Below are 19,595 nucleotides of genomic sequence, written 5' to 3'. Positions count from 1 at the left end.
GCCATCCTAAAGTGCCTTTAGATGCCTCTAGGGGTGTAGCTGCTAGTCCTATTATAACTCGCTAATCACTGAACCTTTCATGATATGGTTCTCCTTTACATTGAAACTATCTAAAAATAAAGTATACTATGTACCAAGAACGTTCAAGCGTTTTTTATGGGGGTTAAAAAGAGGGGTTTCAAATGTTTGAGTTGGGAAGAAACCCCTTTACACTCTCACCCCCCTTGACATATATGCTATAAAGGTGAAAAGAACAAAACATTTTTAGAGAAATTTCCTTGTTTGGCTTCCAAATATAATCTCTAATGATCTAAAATAAATAATTATATTATATAATTAATTTTAATAAAGAAGTTTTCAATTAAAGGGAGTGTGAACGTAAATATTTCTCATCTGATTATCAAATCTTAACATTTACTAAGCACATTTCACTACACTGATCAACCAAAAATGTCCTATTCACAAAAATATCCAGAAATAATGCCTTGATTTTATGGTATTTTGAGAGGGAAAAAGGAAAAAACAGGGAAAATATGAACGTTTTTGTTTCTTATAATGTTTGTAGGAATATTTAACTTGTCATATATAGTTGAAACAATTTACTTACTGTTAAGGATTTATTTTATGCTATAAAATTGCCAATTCGTTTTTTTATAACGTAGTAATTAGGTAATAAAGACATATTTTAAATTCGTATTATTGACAAAAAAAATACCTCACTGTCTACAAAGGGTTGAATCTCATAGGTTATATAAAATAATAATATCCTTTTTTATTGTGTTGAACAATAAATAACCCACTTTGGAGAATTAGTTTACACTTTTATCAGACTGTTTATAAAGAAATATTGCGTCTTTATTATTTACAAATTTGTAATTAAAGGTGGGCGAGAGATGGGCCATTTAAAGTTAATTGGATACTAATAAAAAACCTGTTTCTGGCTTTGTTATTGTATTTGGTTTTCAATAAAAAAATATTGCTTATTTTATCAATTTCTAAGTAACTATACATTGGATTAAAGCAAGGATTATGTTAAAAGTCAGCTTAACTGTTAGGAAAAATCTAGAACTATGTGAAAAAGTTTAATTTTAGCTATAATGGGAGAAAAAAGCAATTTAATGCACATTTTATATAATACGGAAAATTTCTTCCTTTCCCCGTACCTTATAAAAATCGTCGGAAAAAGCCGTTTTTTAAGCAAACAAAAGCGCGTTTTGCTCTATCTGTGAGATATTATGAATGAGATAATGTTAAGATTTGATATTAAGATGAGAAAAATTTACGTTCACAGTCCCTTTAAGGAATACAGAGATTTTCATATTAGGGATACAGGGATGAGAAAATGGGCAATTAATCAAATTTAAGAGTGCAAGTGTGCCCTAGTCCAGAAAAGTCTGTCAGAACTTGCTAATTTCTTCTAAACACTTTAATTGAGTCCCAAAGGTTTGAAACCCCGAAAAATTGTCCCTAAATTCAACCTTAGATCCCAGCTTTTAATAGACTGGTCATCTTCTGAGACAGAAATAAAATATAATAGGATAAGAATTACTTTATTTAGGTTTTTGAAGAAGAAAAAATATTTCTTCTCAAGGTTCAGAACTGGTTTTTACCCATGTATAACCAACAAGCAAAATAAATCTAACAAAATATTTAGGGGTAGATGGAAAAGTCGTTAATTTTATTATGTGTTGCCCCCCCCCCCCCCGCCCCCCCCCCAACGACAGCTGAAAATACATATGTTTTTTTTTCGAATTAATATTGTTGTTGGTATAGGCTGGTTTTTACCAAACAGAAATGAAATGCTAGATGCAAAACTTCTCACCATACAATCTTTTCCTTCTGAATCTATCTTGATGAAAGCAACGCCAGGATCCAGGTAATCCAAGATCTGTTCCAGCTGAACAGATTTCACAGTCTGCATACCAACATTAGGTCCTGACTAAAATAAATAGATATATTAGTAGCTGTCTTTAGAGCCCTAGCAAAATGGGGATAGATGTCACTACATTTGGCCTACCTATTCTTTTGACGTCAAGAACAAGAAATACCCTATACCCCATCTCTTTTCTAGGGGGTTTATTTCCCCCTTCCCTTTCTCTTTCCCTCTCTTAAGACGTCAAAAGAATAGGTAGGCCAAACGCTGTGACATCTATCCCCATTTTCCTTGGGCAATAAACACAGCTACGATTTATTACCCCAGATAATCAATCAAACGCAATAAAACATTGTAACCCCTAAGAACCTTTTAGTTTAAATTTTTAATATTTTTAACCCAAACTGTGTTTTTTTTTCATCTTGTCTCCTCTCGAAAAAAACACACAAGAATTATGGGAGTATATCTTCCTTCCCTTAACGAAAAGCTTTGACGTCCTTGAATTAAACTGAGATGATTTAAAAAACAAACTCACTTAGTCATATACCTCGTTAGGGCATAATTCTCCTTCGATTTCAAGGAATCTTCTAGAGATCGGATGTGATATTCTAACGCCGACTTTAAGGTCAAGTAACAGACAACCTACTTTTTTATTGCACAGTATTTGTCTTGAAGTCCTAGCTTTGCATGGTATTGAGTTGCACTTATTTATTGGCCAAGGCATTCCCCCTTGTCTCACTATTAGTGTAATATGACAGACACAGGTATTATATATAGCGTCTCTAGTATGAAAAAAATTCGAAAAACTTACTGGTATTCTGTCCTTTGTGAAGAAAGATGTTCCGCCTAAATTTAAAAATTTTAATTTCATATTTCATATACTATAGAAAATCTTAAGACATAACAATGTAGCTTCGTATAGGTCCTGAGAAGGTTTATGACTATTTAAGGGTAAGGTAAAAATGGCGGGTGGTCGACCTCCCTCCCCCCCCCCCCTATAGTAAATCAATTTACTGTCCGTTTTTTTTCTTGAACAGACGACACATCAAAGTTAAAGAGTAGTTGCATTAATGGATATAGAATACGTGGATAGTGGGACAGGGGAATTTAGTTTGTTAATATAGTCCTCACATATTGGTCAATACGTTCTTCCATCGTCAGGGGAGGAGATAAGGTATGTGTATTGTTATATTAGCTAACAGCTGGGAAATAATTTTATCAGGGTATGCGATAATCTATAACAATATCCACATGTTCTATATCCATTACTAAAACTAGACAAAACTATACCTCCATTAGTTTTTTTCCCCTGGGAGGTGTCCTGGACACCCGGGAGATAGCCGTAAACAGTTGTTGTTACATTACTAAATAAAATAATAAAGTAACAGGATATCTGTCTGTCTGTCTGTTTGTACCTCGAAGGATCTCATGAACCGATTTGGTTTTCCTTTACAGTGAAGGATTGTTTAGGTCCAGGGAGGGTTTTTCTATCCTCCCGAGAGAAAACATCATTAGAAAAAAATGACACCCTCCCAAAAAAAATCTTTTTCTTTTCAAAACTTAAATTAAAGATAGGAGGGTCGACTTCCCCCCCCCCCCTCCCACAACCTAAGTAACCCTAGATGCTTTTAGGGGCGAAGCCGCTATTATATATAAAAGTAACAGTATGTCTATTTGTCTGTATGTTGGTTGAGAACATACGCTACCTTCACTATCCAATAAGTAATTATTCATAGATAAAATGTCCCCCCAAAAAAAAAATCATTCAAAAGGAAAGAGGATCATGATTGCCTTCCAACCCCCCAACCCCCTCTCTTCACCCCGACACCACCTTCATATCTCCTCAAGTGTACCTAAAGGCCTTTAGGGGCGTATCTGCTAGTAATATATGCAGTACCTGACAGCATTCTGAAGAAATCTCAGGTTTGCCTGCTTTCCATTCAAATACGCACTTTTACTGAAAAAAAAATGATTGTCTGTAATCAAAAGTAGTAAGGTTATTTTTTATCTTAAGCCAAATATTCCGGAAATTACCCATTAAATGAATCGTTTTGATAATATGTATTAATAAGAAAGTTTAAGAAATTAGAAAATAAATGATAAATCCAAATCTATAAAAAAAAAATAAGTATCTTCTCTTTCTAAAAATAGATTTAAATTATTGGTGAAAAAATTTATGCCCATCTAGATTGTACCAAACAAGGAACATACAAGTCCCAAAATTTTTTAATCCAATTAAGGAACGTTGTCTACCAGTAAAATTGACAGTCCTATCTCATCATAATTATCATGTGCATAGCTCTGTGCAGTCCAGAGAATGTCGCAACTTGTTTCCTCCATGAAGTCCTGTTCTTGGCATGAGTCTCCGCCCCTCCCCATGAAGTCCTGTCCTTGGCATGAGTCTCCGCCCCTCCCCATGAAGTCCTGTCCTTGGCATGAGTCTCCGCCCCTCCCCATGAAGTCCTGTCCTTGGCATGAGTCTCCGCCCCTCCCCATCACTAAGAACGTCCAAGCTTTTTTTTAGGGTGGGGGGGAACATTAAAAATTAAATTAGGGGGAGGGTGTAATCACCCCTTTGCCCACCCCCTTGCCTCAGTTGTCTTTTATTTGTCACTTCTGCTTTAATGCTATTGCACTTGGTCTTAGCATAGAGTTCATTGTTTGATTATTCAGCTTATACCAACAACGAAATTGATTCGTAAAAAATCACAAAACCTATATGTGTTTTTCAGCTGTTGTTAGGGGGGCAACACATATAAAAATTGACGACCTTTTTTCCCCCAAAATATTATTATTATTATTAAATATTTATTTATTTCGCTTGTTGGCTATACCTTTTACCTGGATTTGATCTACCCTATGAAATATGAAAACTAACCTAATAAATGCTAGATTCGATGCTATTGGTTCTACTGAAACAACTCTAAAACAAATAAATCATTATAAACACATTAATTTACAAAGTAGCTGGATGTTTGTCATCTAAGTCATTTCTTTTCATAATGCCAAATTAGTTCTAGTGGAGTTTATATAAGTAAAGTCCCAGTATCTACAGAGACAAAAATTTGTTTATGGATGCGCGCCAATTAGAATCTACATATATGAGACCTGAGGCTAAGGATGCCGCGAAAAGTTTTTTTTCCTTTAGAGTAAACCAATTACATGAAGTAATATTATATAAAATGAACTGAAATATAAAAATCTGTGTTCTTATTATAAAGTTTTGTTTTATAAAGATGTTTTATAAGCTGGGTGTCTATTAACTAAGTCTGTTTCTAATATGATCAAGGATGACTAGTATTGACTACATCCATAAAAGCGAAACTCTAATATCAGAAGGAAGGACAAACGAACAATAACTCTTGGAGAGTGTCAGATCTTAATAAGCAGAACATTAATTTGCAAGTCTAAACAAATTGTACATAAATTTGTTGCAAATAGTACCTAACTGTTATAGGAATCATCATGCAAAGTTTGAAATCGATAGGACAATTACAAAATGTTAAAATTCTAAGAATGAATGAAAAGAGCTATTCGTTACGCTTTTAACAAGTACTTACTTATTTCCATTTTGTAGAGCAGCTAGACTGTGGGTCCCTATATTTGCTCCTATATCTAAAATTATAATAAATATAAAAACTCTAGACGATCAATTACTTCTTTAGATGAATAGACATCATTATTTGTAGGGAAGGGTAGACCAGTGGCGTGCAAAGCACACACAAAATTTTGACACCCCCCTAAACCCAAAATTAGGGGAAATGAGCTTTAGGGAGGGTATAACACACAAAACCTCCCTTCTGTTAACACCCTACTTAAATTTAAAGATGTGAGGTTGTTTACCTTAATACCCCACTTGGCTGTATTAAAGGGGGGGGGGGGTACAGTGGGGTGTAAACACTTGTCCAGGGGGTTGTAGATGGGTGGAAACCTATGGAGATGTATCCAAACCCCATCCCTTAAGCCAAAAGGCTGGATATTCATTTAGGGTAGGAACAATTTAATTTCTTGAGATAATGCTGTTCTTTGGCAAATTATATCGTCAATAGAATTCATCGCTTGTCTCATTGGATTGAATCATATAGATCCAACATTTAACATAATAAATACAGACAGACAGTCTGACAGAAATATAGACAATAGGTATGGACAAAAGGACAGACAAAATTACAGATTGACAAATGAAATTATGAAATTACATACTGACTAACAGACATATATGGAAAGAGAAAGTTACAGACAAACAAATGGACAGACAAAAATACTGAAAGATAGACTGACTGACAAACAAAATTATAGAAAGACAAAACTACGGACTATTGGACTTTAAATGATACTGGTCAATGTCAAATGTCTCATTTTCTGTCCAAACACCCGGGTTATTAGGTTAAGACAACCAACCCTTTTATTGAACGACCATTGTCTGAGGAATCCTAATTGTGCATGGTAATGAGTTGCGCCTGTTTTGGGCCAAGGCATTTCCTCTACTCTAACTATTAAAGTCGCGCACCTGACATAGTAGCAGTAGGAACCATTTTTAATGTGTTTAGTTAAGACGCAGTGTTAAGCCAAGATTCGAACCTATCACCTCCCCGACGACGAACGAGAGCGCTACGTGTTGAGCCAAGGTCGAGGGTCAAAAGGATACCTATAAAAGTAGCTTCAGGATATTCTCTGGCAATATCAGCTGTTATCCCCACACAATCTGGTTCGTACATCCCTGAAAAGCAAAAATTTTAACATTTGATTTTCGATTAAGTCATATCAAACACCCCCTTAACAAATGTTGACGTTTTGCGCCATGGTTTTTAATAATCACCCAAAAATTGAGATTTGCCTCCTCACCTGGGTTAATTACACACTCTAGCAGATTTTAAATCAACCCCCCCCCAAAAAAAAAAAAACCTCAGACGTCTTGTAATCCATACCTTTGGAAAAAGACAAATCAGAAAAACTAACATAAATGAATGTAGAGTAACAATGCATTTATACTCAAAATTACTTAAAAGTCAAAACAAATATTATGTATATCTATTTCTGTTTCTACATATATGACTAGCGGCTACGCCCCTAGAGGCCTCTAGTGGCACTTTAAATGTTTTTGTTTGTTAAAGTCTGTACGATAATTTTTTACGTACGATACCTCTTTATTTGACGTTGAAGTCTCCCATAAATTTTTTTTTAAAATTTCAATTTTTTTGTCATTTCTCTTTAGAGGGTGGTGGTACCCTCCCCCAAAATAGTTATAAACCTTCCCGGGACTATGAGCATCTACCTTGTTAAGGAGAACCCGGTCGGTTCAGCGGTTAGCGAGATCATTCGGTACACACAGACACACACACAAACAAACATCCTGTTACTTTAGTATAAGGATAAGAAATAAAGCCAGTTTATCGGCCAAAGCATAAGGTGCATTATTTGCCAAATGTACCACTTTTCTGCACTACCTCTCTGATTTTGTTAATACTCTATATTTTGGTCCGTTGGGTCATTCAAGGATGCTGGATGGCCAAAAAAAAGTTTCAGAGTCCCTGGATGTCTAGATATCTAGCTATCTATGAAGGTAGGTAACAAAAATGTAAAAAACACCCATTTTTTTACAATTTTAAAAATTAATTTTTTCATCAATCTTACATCCAATCTATACATTTTATACACCAAAATGATCGTTTATTCATGTAAAAAGCGCTCATAATGCTATTTTGGCCAAAACTCTAATTTTACAGGGTGTCCAACAAAAAGTGTATTTTGGATATCTAGCGTAATACCCAAAATACCTGTCCGAAAAAAATCATTTTTTTTTGCTTAAATCCTGTGTTTTATCTGTGTGCATATGTGGTATATAACGGTTCGGACCACCCGGGATTATAAAGTTGTCAAATTTCACTTTGGGACACCCTGTAAATGTGATTTTTGCGTCTGTAGAGCTAAAACTTGGTCCAAATTGGCTATTTTTTTCAAATTACTCTAATATGTGTCTTAGTATGTTTGGCCATAGTGTTTTCTGACCAGATCAATAATTTCATATTTTTTGGACACCCTGTATTTTCAAATAAAGAGAAATTTTTTTTTTTTTTTTTTTTTATTTTTTTTCTATTTTTAAGTTACTTAAAACTGTCATATAGATACAGATTTTGACTAATAACAATAATATTTGCCTATTTTACAAATTTTAACACTTTTGGGACACCCTGTGCATGTTTTTGAAAAATGATGGTTTTTGCCCATTTTTGGGGGGAAGGAGTCGTTTTAGGGCCATAGACTATTTCTTCATTTTTGTAGAACTTTTCAAGATACACCATTTGTTATTTATGCAAAAACCGCAAAAACCGAACCGTTTTGCCGTTATTTACCGCCAAAGGTGGAATTTTTTTTACGTTTTTGCCGTTCCCGAGGTTCTAATGGGCATTTGTGGTAAGAAGACGTTGATTTATCAAGATAACTGTGAAATACTTTTATTTAGGCATTTTAATTTACTAAATTTCATGTTAAGTAAATTTTTTTGTATATCCAACTGATTTTTGTCAAAAGGAATTTCAAATGCACATGATTTATGTTTCTTTTATCACTTATGTTATAGCAATTATTTATGTTATATTTACTTCATTTTCTTGTTTTAACAATTGAAATCCATATTGACGAAAAACGGTTAGATGCACAAAAAATTTTACTTAATATGAAATTTAGTAAATTAAATTACCTAAATAAAAGTACTTAAGAGGGAACTTGATAAATCAACGTCTTCTTACCACAAATGCCCATTAGAACCTCGGGAACGGCAAAAACGTAAAAAAATTCCGCCTTTGGCGGTGAATAACGGCATAACGGTTCGGTTTTTGCGGTTTTTGCATAAATAACAAATGATGTGTCTTGAAAAGTTCTACAAAAATGAAGAAATAGTCTATGGCCCTAAAACGACTCCTTCCCCCCAAAAATTGGCAAAAACCATCATTTTTCAAAAACATGCACAGGGTGTCCCAAAAGTGTAAAAATTTGTAAAATAGGCAAATATTATTGTTATTAGTCAAAATCTGTATCTATATGAGAGTTTTAAGTAACTTAAAAATAGAAAAAAAATTTGAATAAAAACAAAAAATTTTTTTCTCTTTATTTGAAAATACAGGGTGTCCAAAAAATATGAAATTATTGATCTGATCAGAAAACACTATGGCCAAACATACTAAGACACATATTAGAGTAATTTGAAAAAAATAGCCAATTTGGACCAAGTTTTAGCTCTACAGACGCAAAAATCACATTTACAGGGTGTCCCAAAGTGAAATTTGACAACTTTATAATCCCGGGTGGTCCGAACCGTTATAAACCACATATGCACACAGATAAAACACAGGATTTAAGCCAAAAAAAATGATTTTTTTCGGACAGGTATTTTGGGTATTACGCTAGATATCCAAAATACACTTTTTGTTGGACACCCTGTAAAATTAGAGTTTTGGCCAAAATAGCATTATGAGCGCTTTTTACATGAATAAACGATCATTTTGGTGTATAAAATGTATAAATTGGATGTAAGATTAATGAAAAAATTAATTTTTAAAATTGTGAAAAAATGGGTGTTTTTTACATTTTTGTTACCTACCTTCATAGATAGCTAGATATCTAGACATCCAGGGACTCTGAAACTTTTTTTTGGCCATCCAGCATCCTTGAATGACCCAACGGACCAAAATATAGAGTATTAACAAAATCGGAGAGGTAGTGCAGAAAAGTGGTACATTTGGCAAATAATGCACCATAACTCAGAAAAAAAATATATTTACCTTCTTTAAGTACTGCTCCAGAAAGTTCCTAAAAATAAAAAAAGTTTTTGAAATCCAGGGATCTTAAGGGATAGGATAATTCTTATATAAAAGTAACAGGATGTCTATGAGTCCCTCTGTATGTTTGTACCAAAGGATCACACTAACCGCTGAACCGATATGGTTTTCCTTTTCCTCTCATAAGTCCAAGGAAAATTTACACCAGCAATTATGATAATCAAGATTATCTATACATAGTTATTGTTTGAATAGGACTCTGCCAGTTTGTACAACCCAATCGTGAGCTATCGAATAAGATAATGTTGTCATAAAAATTTGGTACCAATGTAATTAACAGTCCAATATCCCCTTGCTCTCTGCATTTCCACCTTAGCTTTACAGACAGACTACAGGAAGGACGAACAAACACGGTACGTTATAGAGTAGCTTCGCTACTATAGAAAAGAACATACGTCATCTTCTGTAGTTGATTTGATGCACATCAAATATTGAATTTTGTGGGTCCCCAGAGGCTTTGTCCTGAAATTGATCAATAAATAAAAAAATAATAAAATTGGTGGGGGGGGGGGGGCTCCAAAAAAGGGTTCAAACAATTTACCATAAATAATTTTTAATCGGTTATCCATGGATCTCAACTTCTTAAGGGATGTGCGAAAATTTACATTGGTTGAAAAGTGTGGACACTAATATTTGGGAACAAACTAATCTAATCTAATGAAAGTTACACACAAAGTTTTTGAGCCAACAAATAAGATTACGTGTTTATAAAACTTTGTGTACCAGTGTAATACAATTTTTCGGCGTAGAGTAATAGGCGTAATTCGAATATACAAACCGATCGACAAGGGTGATTTATTGAGCAGCTTAGCTTCGCTTTTAAGAGTTTTTTATTTCATCGTATTATAGACAGCTTTCCGCGGATATTAAGTTGATTAATCATAAGATTAAAACAAGTTTTGTTAGCTCTGATGGGCCGAATGCCCGGATTAACAAAAATATTATTTTTTATAATTTCTAGTTTCATTTTCGTGGAAAATAGTCTGTAGTACGATGCTATATTTGATTTTTCAGCATGCCTGAGAACCGGTTAAAATCCAGCGGATACTAATCGGTTTCGAATGAATACGAGAAATATACTTACATGATACAACTCTCTGGTAAAACATTTGGTAAATCTGCAGCTGAAATTAAATCAGAATATTAGTGAATTTAAAGTTGATTTTGACAGGTAGAAAAGTTAGAGGCAGAATAGTTTTTCAATTATCTTCTTTTCTTATTTTTGTTCCTCTATGGATGTTTTAGAACTGACCCCCCCCCCCTCTTACCAGTTTTTTTGTAATAAATTGAAAAATAGTTTTAGTTTGTTTAATTTTCACTTTCATTTAGGTTATGTTGGGTATTGGGTTAAGTCATCGTAATTATAGGCTCCACATGGTTACGACACCAACCACCCTCTTATTTTCAATTTCAAAAATGTGCTGTGAGTAATCATTACCCAATCAGAATATTGTGTTTAACTTAATCTACGTCCTTTTATTACCCTGATATTCATGAGCTGACAAAGGCAGAATATAACACATAATTGACTCATTTACATACTTTCAAAATAGGGTAATCATTGCTGATATACTAAAGACTATGGCAACCAAGGATGTCCAAGTTTTTTTAATTTTGTTAGGGGGTAGATTGAAGATATTTTTAGGGGGGGGGGAGAACTTACCCCTTACCCGCCTTCGGACGTCTTTAACAGCATATGCCCTTATTTACGTTATATTTAAGTTTACCAACTATGACCAATATTTAAAGCTAATTTTAGATTATTAAACCCAACATATAACTTTATTTCAATAAATATTGTTAACAAATTGTTATTTTGTTAAAATGACATCATAAAAGATGGAAAACCCAAAAACATTGAAATTGTTGGTTATTTATCGCATTGTATTATAAACAGCTTTCCGCGGAAATAAAAAGGTACAAAACTGGTTTTGATATTATGATTTATATTTTTATATTCGTAGAAAACTGGATATATTACGATATGTTGCATGATTTTTTAGTATGGCTTAGAAGCAGTTCTAATCCAACGGATATTAATTGGTTTCGAAGCAATACTTGAAAATACTTTACCTTTGACTTCATTAATATTTGGATGTCCCAGACATCCAAGCAAAGAACATTTTGTACTCTTTATGTAATCTAAATAAACAAAATAGTTATAATTTTAAATAAATATTTCTTGTTTGGTTGTCCTCTGACGTCAAAAGAAAAATAGTTTTTTTAATATAGCATCATATTATTGACAGCTCTCCACGAAAATTAATATGATTAATGGTATTAATTATATGATTTTTATTCTAATGTTTGTGTATCAATGATATACATGATTTTTTGGGAGCCATACTGGAAAAGTTTTATCTATGTTTCCAAAGACTATGGGCCAAATCTTATAAAGTTTCTTATATATTCCTCTATATGTGTAATAGGGCGGGTTCAAATCGGAATAAGACAAAAAGGAGATATGCAACGGATAAAATTAACCTTTAAAACATATCTGACCGAAAAAGAATTTTAAAAAATTGAGTTTTAGAACGCGACCACTAAAAAATATATTTGATTACTTATTAATATGCAAAGACGACATTCAAAAGACATTCAAAGACGACAATTTAAATCAGAACTATGGCTTCATGGTGCTCCCTGGAAAGGCCTTAAGAAGCTGAATCAGGAACTTTTGTCCGTTTCAAAATATCTCGTTCCTAGCCTTAGAAACCACTAAAAACCACATTTTATAAAGGTTTAATGAGAATTGTCCAATTTGTAGAGGTTTTTTAGATTTTCTCAGGCTAGGAACAAGATTTTCTGTAACGGTCAAAAGTTCCTGATTCTACTCCTCAATGCCTTTCCTAGGAACACCATGAAGCCATAGTTCTCATTCAATAAATTTTTGACTCCCATTTACAAATAGCTATACAATTGAATGTCTGGTCGTCAGCGGTTTTAAGACTTAGGGTAAATTTTAAATCATCCAGAGGTGTATTATACTCATACAAATCATTTGCAGATCCCCGCTTTGGCCTCAGAACAAAAATGTCCAAAATCGACCCACCCTAATGTGTAAGGCTAGCATAGGAAATTTTATGGGGTTTGGGCTAATTTCTACGAAAGACATGCTTTTATTGTTTTATATAGAACCAGTTAGTTTAGACAGAAAAATAAGCTCATTCTGTAATCCGTGATAGGAAAAAAGGGGGCAAGGACGTCCAAGGGGGGGGGGGGTGTAAAGTGGGGATTACCCCCACAAATTTTTTTTTCATTGTATCCCCCCCCCCCATTTAAAATTTACCCCTACCTTGGGGGTGCCGTAGGCACCCTCAACCATTTAGGAGGGGGTATTTACCCCCCCAAAACAATTTTGGGGGGTTAAATACCCCCCACCAAAATAAATAATCCCTAACAAAAAAAAATTTATCGCGCTTCGCTCGCATTTTTACTACTAAGTATTTGATAGTAGTTAAATTACCCTCCCAACAAATTTTACCCCGGGGGTAAATATTGGGTGGGGTAAAGAAAATTTACCCCTGCCAACAGATTTCAGGGGGGGGGGGTAATTACCACCCCAAGCAAATTTTACCCCCGGGATAAAAAAATTTTCGGGGGGGATAAAAAATTTTTGCCATTTTACACCCCTCTTAAAAAAATTGTACCCCCCCCAAAAAAAAGCTTGGACGCCCCTGAAAGGGGGATCATGGAAAGAAAACAAAGTCATTCCTAATTAGGACAGAAGTCAATGAAATGTTCCACGAATATTAAAATCAATACCAGTTTTGTTAGACCAGGCATTTGGCCAATCAGGGCTAGCAAAACTGGCATTAATCTTATAATTTTTATTTTAATATCCATGAAAAGATGTCTATAATGCAATGCAATAAATAACTAAAATTACCTTTATATTGATAAATATGGTTCATATAACTTTTCTCATCAATAACATTTTGGCTTGAATCATGGAGAACTTGAATACCTAAATAATATATTATATAGACAGTTGTTCGTAGGTATGAAAATTAAAAATTACAAGATTTACTCCTTTTTTGGTGCCTTTAAAGAAATTAATCATGAATGTAACTTTTTTCACAGGGGCTCAGTTTTTTACTACGTCAGGAATTACCGTATAGGGTGTTTCTTTCCCCCATCCCTTTCTCTTTCCCTCATCCATGAGGTCAATAGAATAGTTAGGCCAAATATTTTAATAAATTTTCATTTTAATATCCGCGGAAAGCTTGGATGGTATATATAACAATTACCTGCTATTAACATTAATGCAACGATAACAAGAAGATATTTCCATACCTTAACATTTTTACATTTATTATTAGATTTTGTTTTTAAACAAGGATGACAACATCTATAAGTTTTTTTTTCATATTCAATGATTATTTTTCAAATTGATTACAAACAAACTTTTGTATAGTACTTATATAGAATAAGGATAGGTTAAGTAAGGGAACTAGAATATTTAGAAATGCAGGGAAGGGGCATTGGAGTGTAAATTTATAATTGGTTATTTGGTACGTTTTTAAGCAATATGTGATAATTTGATATACATCCCCAATGATGATAAACAAATATATCCTTTTTCTTGATTAAAGTTGTTGGTTGAAAACTTTGGACATTACTAGTTGGAACTAACCAGTCGAAATTCGATAGAAGTACCCAAAGTTTTAACGATTACGTGGTAATACATCTTTGGGAACCAGTGTATTTTTTTATATAAAAATCTAATAAATAAAATTCCTCTTTATACGAAAAATATCTCCACAATGACATTTTATAATCTGAAATAATAATAAGCCAGTTTCAGTTGCTTACAAAATAAAATATTTACAATCCCAATCAGTTTAGAAATATCTTTCTATTTCAGATTATTCTAAACTGATTACTTGGCATTGTAGATAAGCTGCTTCCGTATCTTGGGTCGGAAAAGTTTGTTTTGTAAGCAATTTTGTCAGAGTTATGGCCATATATATGACTAAGATTTATTATGCTTCACTTTTATGGATGTTGTCATGCTTGTTTTGAAATAGATATTATTTCAACAAGGATGACAACTTCCATAAAAGCGAAGCTCTGAAACGGTCGGACAAATGAACATTAACAATAGAGATGCTTCGCTTATAACATTGTACTTAGTTCTCCTAGGAATCAGTATACAAAAAATAGGATCAATCGGATAATTATATACCATAAAAAGTTAAAATCAACATGTTTAAACTGGACGTACAGACGTTCTGGTAATGATTATAGAGTTTCTACGCTTTCAAAATCGTACCCTAACTACTACAGGAATCACCATGCAAAGTTTGAAATCGATATGACAATTCTAAGTTGCCCAAATTAATGAAAAAACTATCCGTTCTAATTATAGAAAAGCTTCGCTTTTAAAAAGATTTATCAATTTTGAATTTAATCCTATTAATCTAGTTATCTATATTAATTCTATTTTTTTGGTAATAATTGTCAATAAATCACAGTAAACGTCTCAGGACCTACCGTAATTTATGGATTTATGTAATTAAAGAATTGCTATGCCAAATATTAGAAGTATACATTTTGAATTAACTTTCTTTTTTTTTGAGAAAACTCACATGAAAATTATTTTCACAAGTTTAATAATCAGCAAATTTAAACATATTTACTTTTTGAAACCATCACATAATATAACTTTTTTTTGCCAACATTACAAAAATTAATTGAAGTATCATATCTAAAGGTTCTTAGGTTTCTAACTGGGTCAAATTTAAGTAAGATTTCTATATACAGCTTTCAGGAGAGTTTACGTGACAAGTGGGGGGGGGGGGGCTAGGAGAATGCGCGGAGGGGTGGGGGTAACCTTAACGTATGTATAAAAAGACAGCGTATACATTTTTCCCAGTGACTCAGCAGTTTTACGTCAAAAGTTTCACTTTTTAGCAGCGTAGCTACTTTATAATTAGAATATGAACGTTCGTACATTCTTCCAACTGTACGTCCGTAATAGGATGTTCGGAAAGAAAGTTAGCTAATATTCCTCCTTGTTTGTTGCTTGATTTTAAAAATAGGATTTGAAAACAATAACTGTCAAATCTTTAATTTACTTTTTTTATTCAAAAACTGTTCTTCCAGTATGGATTTAGATACTGAAAAATCATGTATAGCATCGTATTTTAGACCATATTCCAAGATTATTGAAATAAAATCATAGAATTAAAACCAGTTTTGTTAGCCCTGGCCTTGGGCCCCTAGGGGCTAACGATATAGTAGGATGGAAAAAATAATTATTTTAAAAAATATTTTTTCTGCGTTAATTTTGGACTTGATGATCCTAGGCATGATTTTTTATCTTCACTGATCAGCTGATTATTCTACCTTCGTTGCGTGTTAAGGGTTTTTAGTTTCCTAGTTATTTTTAGATTGATAATGAGAATTATTTATCACATCGTATTATTGCCAGCTTTCCGTGGATATTACAGTGAAATTAAAAGATTAAAATCAGTTTCGTTAGCCCCGTGGGACCGTTTTTTTAATATGGCTGGGAAACGATTTTAATCCACCGGTTATTAATAGGTTTCGAAGCCATACTGGAAAAAATATTTTCTTCTTTAAAAAAAAAAAAAATGGCCCTCAAACTTTAGGTACATTTTAGTGTTTTTTTTGAATGGATAAAAATAGTTATAAACCATGACAGAAGCTATGAGAAGCTTCACTGTACAAGATGTTTCTCTGTGTGTTTGTCTGTCTGTATAAAATTAAAATTTTGTGATTAATAAGGTTTATTATTAAGGCCATTAATGTATGTTGGTGCAAATGGTCAAGTAGGCCTGCAAGCTGCCGTATATATATCATATCATAAAGATAGTCTGTACTGAAGAATCTCGATAATCGCTGGACTGATATGGTTTTCCTTTTTAGTGAAGCTTTTAATAGGACCAGGAAAGTATTTTTCCCAAGAAAAATAGCCCCCCCCAAAAAAAAAATATTTTTTTTTCCAAAACTAGAATGTAAAGTTGAGGGTTGAAACCTCTCCCTCTTCAATCCAGTGCCCCTAAAAGCCTCTAGGGGCGTAGCCGCTAGCCGTGTTATATAAAGTGGTAAGGCTTTTAATGTTCGTTTGTAAAGATCTCGCTAACCACTCTCCCCAATTTGGGAATCTTCAGAAATGTCCCTGGGTGATTTTAGGCTATTTTATTTTTAGGTTTAAAGTAGTTTTATGATTAGTATGATCACCCCCTTATTATAATAAACAAAACTACCCTGCATGTTTAATATTATTCTTACTTTCAGATGCTAATAAAATGTCGTCTTTTAAGCTAACAAAATATCAGGCATTAAAATCAAATTATTACTTATATTTATCTTTACATAAAAGTAACAGAATGTCCGTCTGCGTGAACCAAAAGATCTCGCTAAACGCTTAACCGATATAGCTCTCCTTTAAAATATAGATTTTCATAGGTTCTGGGAAAGTTTAAAACTATTTTTGGGGAAGATACAAAACCTTTCCAAGAGAAATTGCCCCGTAGAAAAAAAATAATTATACTTTTCTTTTTAAAACTAAAATCATACCCCCCCCCCCTTATTTGCCCATAGAGGCCTCTAGGGGCCTAGCCGCTAGTTTCAGTTAAAGTAAATGTAAATTTTAGAGCTAAGCTTTTATGCATGTTGTCATCCTTGCTTGCTATAAAAACATAACTCTTTTGAATTGTAATAATTTGATTTTAATGATTTTTATTTTTAGATAAACACAACATTACTTGTTTTTACTTTTGTGTTTTTAGGTAATTTTATATATGTATATTTTTATATTTTTCTAACTATCAAGAACAAAATCATAAAATTAAAAAAAAATTTAAGCCATACTGTAAAATATTTTGTTCAGGCCTGAACCTTATAACAACAGAAAGAGACATACAGGAATGAATATAGAATACGTGGATGTTGCACCAGTTTTTTATGAACTCTAATAAAGCTCTACTCCCAGCCGGCTAAAAATAACGATATCCCACATCCACTCCCTGAACCCCATACCCTTCCCTCCTTTCTGAATGAACGAACTGAACAATATATTAGGTCTATATTAGCAACCTAAATTAACGACAAAAATTCCTCTGTCTCAATATACATGTATTCTATATACATTTTTTACAGGGAAATTATGATTTTCAAATCAGAATCATTTCACCAAAAAAATATTTGAGAGCTCACAAATTTGTTAATATAGTTAAAGGTATTTTTTTCTTTTTTGAATCTAAAGGGATAAGACAATGGACAATAAATGGATAGACATCCCCAATGTTGTTTACTTTAAATATTGGTCCTGGGAAGGTTTATTATAACTATTTAGCAGGAGGGCAACTCCCTCCACCCACCCAAAAGAGATTGCTCCTAGAAAAAAAAGTTTTTATACTGGATACTCTTTAGTAAGAGTTGTCGCCACAAAAAGCACAAAATAGAAGCTAGGATAGTTAACGTTCGGTCAGAAAAAAATATAATTGCTGCTTTGACACTTCTAAAAATAATTCAACTCAATAATATCTTATTTTGTTTTAGATGATGACCTACCGATAATCCAACCCTATATTTGCATTAGGAATATTGAAATTTTAAAAAACAATTCCAAAAACCTGGGTGGAGGGGGGTGGGATTAGTTAGGATAAAAAAAACTCCCCCACAAACCCACCATCAATAACAAAAAGGCTGTTCTGTAAAACTTTTGTGCTAATATCAATAAATAAATGTTATCAAAAGCGAAGCTTTTATATGATTAGAATCGTTCCATCCGTATCAGATATTTCTTAAGGTTAAAAGGCATGTTAGAAATACCGTATGGATTTTAAACTTTGGATGATAAATTCTCTAACAGTTAGGTACGATTTAAAAGCGTCGCAACTCTATAATCGTTACCAGAAAGTCTGTAAGTCAAACTTTAAAACTTGCCAATTTTTAACTTTTTTGGTAGCCAATTTTTGTATGATATTATAATCTATTTATTTGAGATTTGGACAAAAAGGTACAATATTTCAAGCGAAGGGTATCCATAATCAAGTCCTAAAAATGTGAGTGTCTCTTTTACAAGTATTCTGTATTTCAGCCATTTGCAACAAATATATTTAAAATTTTGTTTAGAATTATAAATTTAAATTCTGCTTATTAAGTTCTGAAAGTCTACAAGTGTTAATGTTCGTTTGTCCTACCGTCTGGTTTTAGAGCTTCGCTTTCATGGATGTTGTCTTTTCATAGCTTCTCTACAAAATAGTCCATAAATAATATAATTTCAATATAAACTTAGGGCCCTGAATAAGGTTTTAGACCCAATAAAATATCTATTATGTGTCAAAAACGTAAAGGAGGTAAGCTTCAATTTCAAGGTTCAGTGATCTTAAGGGATAATACAATGGACCATAAATTGATCCCCAATGATGTTAGACAAAATTATCAATTCTGTAGATTAACATTATTTGTTGAAAAAGTTTAATTAATCAAAATTCGATAGAGTATCCAAATTTTTTTACCCATCTTTTAATTTATAAAACGTTGGATAATTTTTTTTAAGATATGCTTTTCTATAATTACAGTCGGTACGTCTGTATGTCCGTCCATACATACCATTTGTTTTTTCATGTGTTTGTTTTTGCTTCAGCTCAGGTTAGGTTAGGTTATATAAAGTAGATGGTAGCCTCGTAAGAAAAGAGATTCTGCACTGCATAGGACATAGGACCTCCTCCATTATTTTCAACCTATTTCAAATGAAGGGGTGGGGGTTAGTTTTATGCTCGGTAGGCATTTTGAGGGAAAGCCCCGGTTTCCCACAACCCTTATAAATCGCCAATTAATAACTACTTTACCTTTTTTTATTTTAGGATATAATTTCAAAAGGCTTGGTTGAAGAAGGTAGGTATCTT

General features: G+C 33.1%; 2 protein-coding genes across 2 annotated transcripts in view; one reads left to right on the top strand and one right to left on the bottom strand.

The window, feature by feature from the left end:
- Positions 1 to 19,595, top strand: part of LOC145327805 (uncharacterized) — a 66,720-nt gene that overhangs the window by 38,106 nt on the left and 9,019 nt on the right. The window contains exons 2-8 of the mRNA XM_080171354.1: positions 16,979 to 17,018; positions 17,432 to 17,471; positions 17,573 to 17,608; positions 17,843 to 17,920; positions 18,244 to 18,284; positions 18,984 to 19,043; positions 19,554 to 19,584. Coding sequence (XP_080027480.1) covers positions 16,989 to 17,018; positions 17,432 to 17,471; positions 17,573 to 17,608; positions 17,843 to 17,920; positions 18,244 to 18,284; positions 18,984 to 19,043; positions 19,554 to 19,584 — 316 coding nt within the window. The 5' untranslated portion in view covers positions 16,979 to 16,988. The remainder of the gene's footprint in view (positions 1 to 16,978; positions 17,019 to 17,431; positions 17,472 to 17,572; positions 17,609 to 17,842; positions 17,921 to 18,243; positions 18,285 to 18,983; positions 19,044 to 19,553; positions 19,585 to 19,595) is intronic.
- On the bottom strand, positions 131 to 14,048 carry LOC145327801 (uncharacterized). The gene is made up of 14 exons (XM_080171351.1): positions 13,962 to 14,048; positions 13,601 to 13,678; positions 11,785 to 11,853; positions 10,796 to 10,835; positions 10,107 to 10,173; positions 9,655 to 9,682; positions 6,522 to 6,593; positions 5,434 to 5,488; positions 4,752 to 4,796; positions 3,771 to 3,830; positions 3,164 to 3,237; positions 2,685 to 2,719; positions 1,823 to 1,939; positions 131 to 310 (listed from the first exon to the last, which is right to left on the bottom strand). The coding sequence occupies exons 1-14, from the start codon at positions 13,972 to 13,974 to the stop codon at positions 179 to 181; spliced, it is 885 nt and encodes a 294-aa protein (XP_080027477.1). The 5' UTR covers positions 13,975 to 14,048; the 3' UTR covers positions 131 to 178.

The sequence above is a fragment of the Acartia tonsa genome, chromosome 9 (assembly GCF_053477335.1).
Source record: "Acartia tonsa isolate MP-2025a chromosome 9, ASM5347733v1, whole genome shotgun sequence".
Classification (NCBI taxonomy): domain Eukaryota; kingdom Metazoa; phylum Arthropoda; class Copepoda; order Calanoida; family Acartiidae; genus Acartia; species Acartia tonsa.
This window is presented reverse-complemented; position numbering and strand designations above follow the sequence as displayed.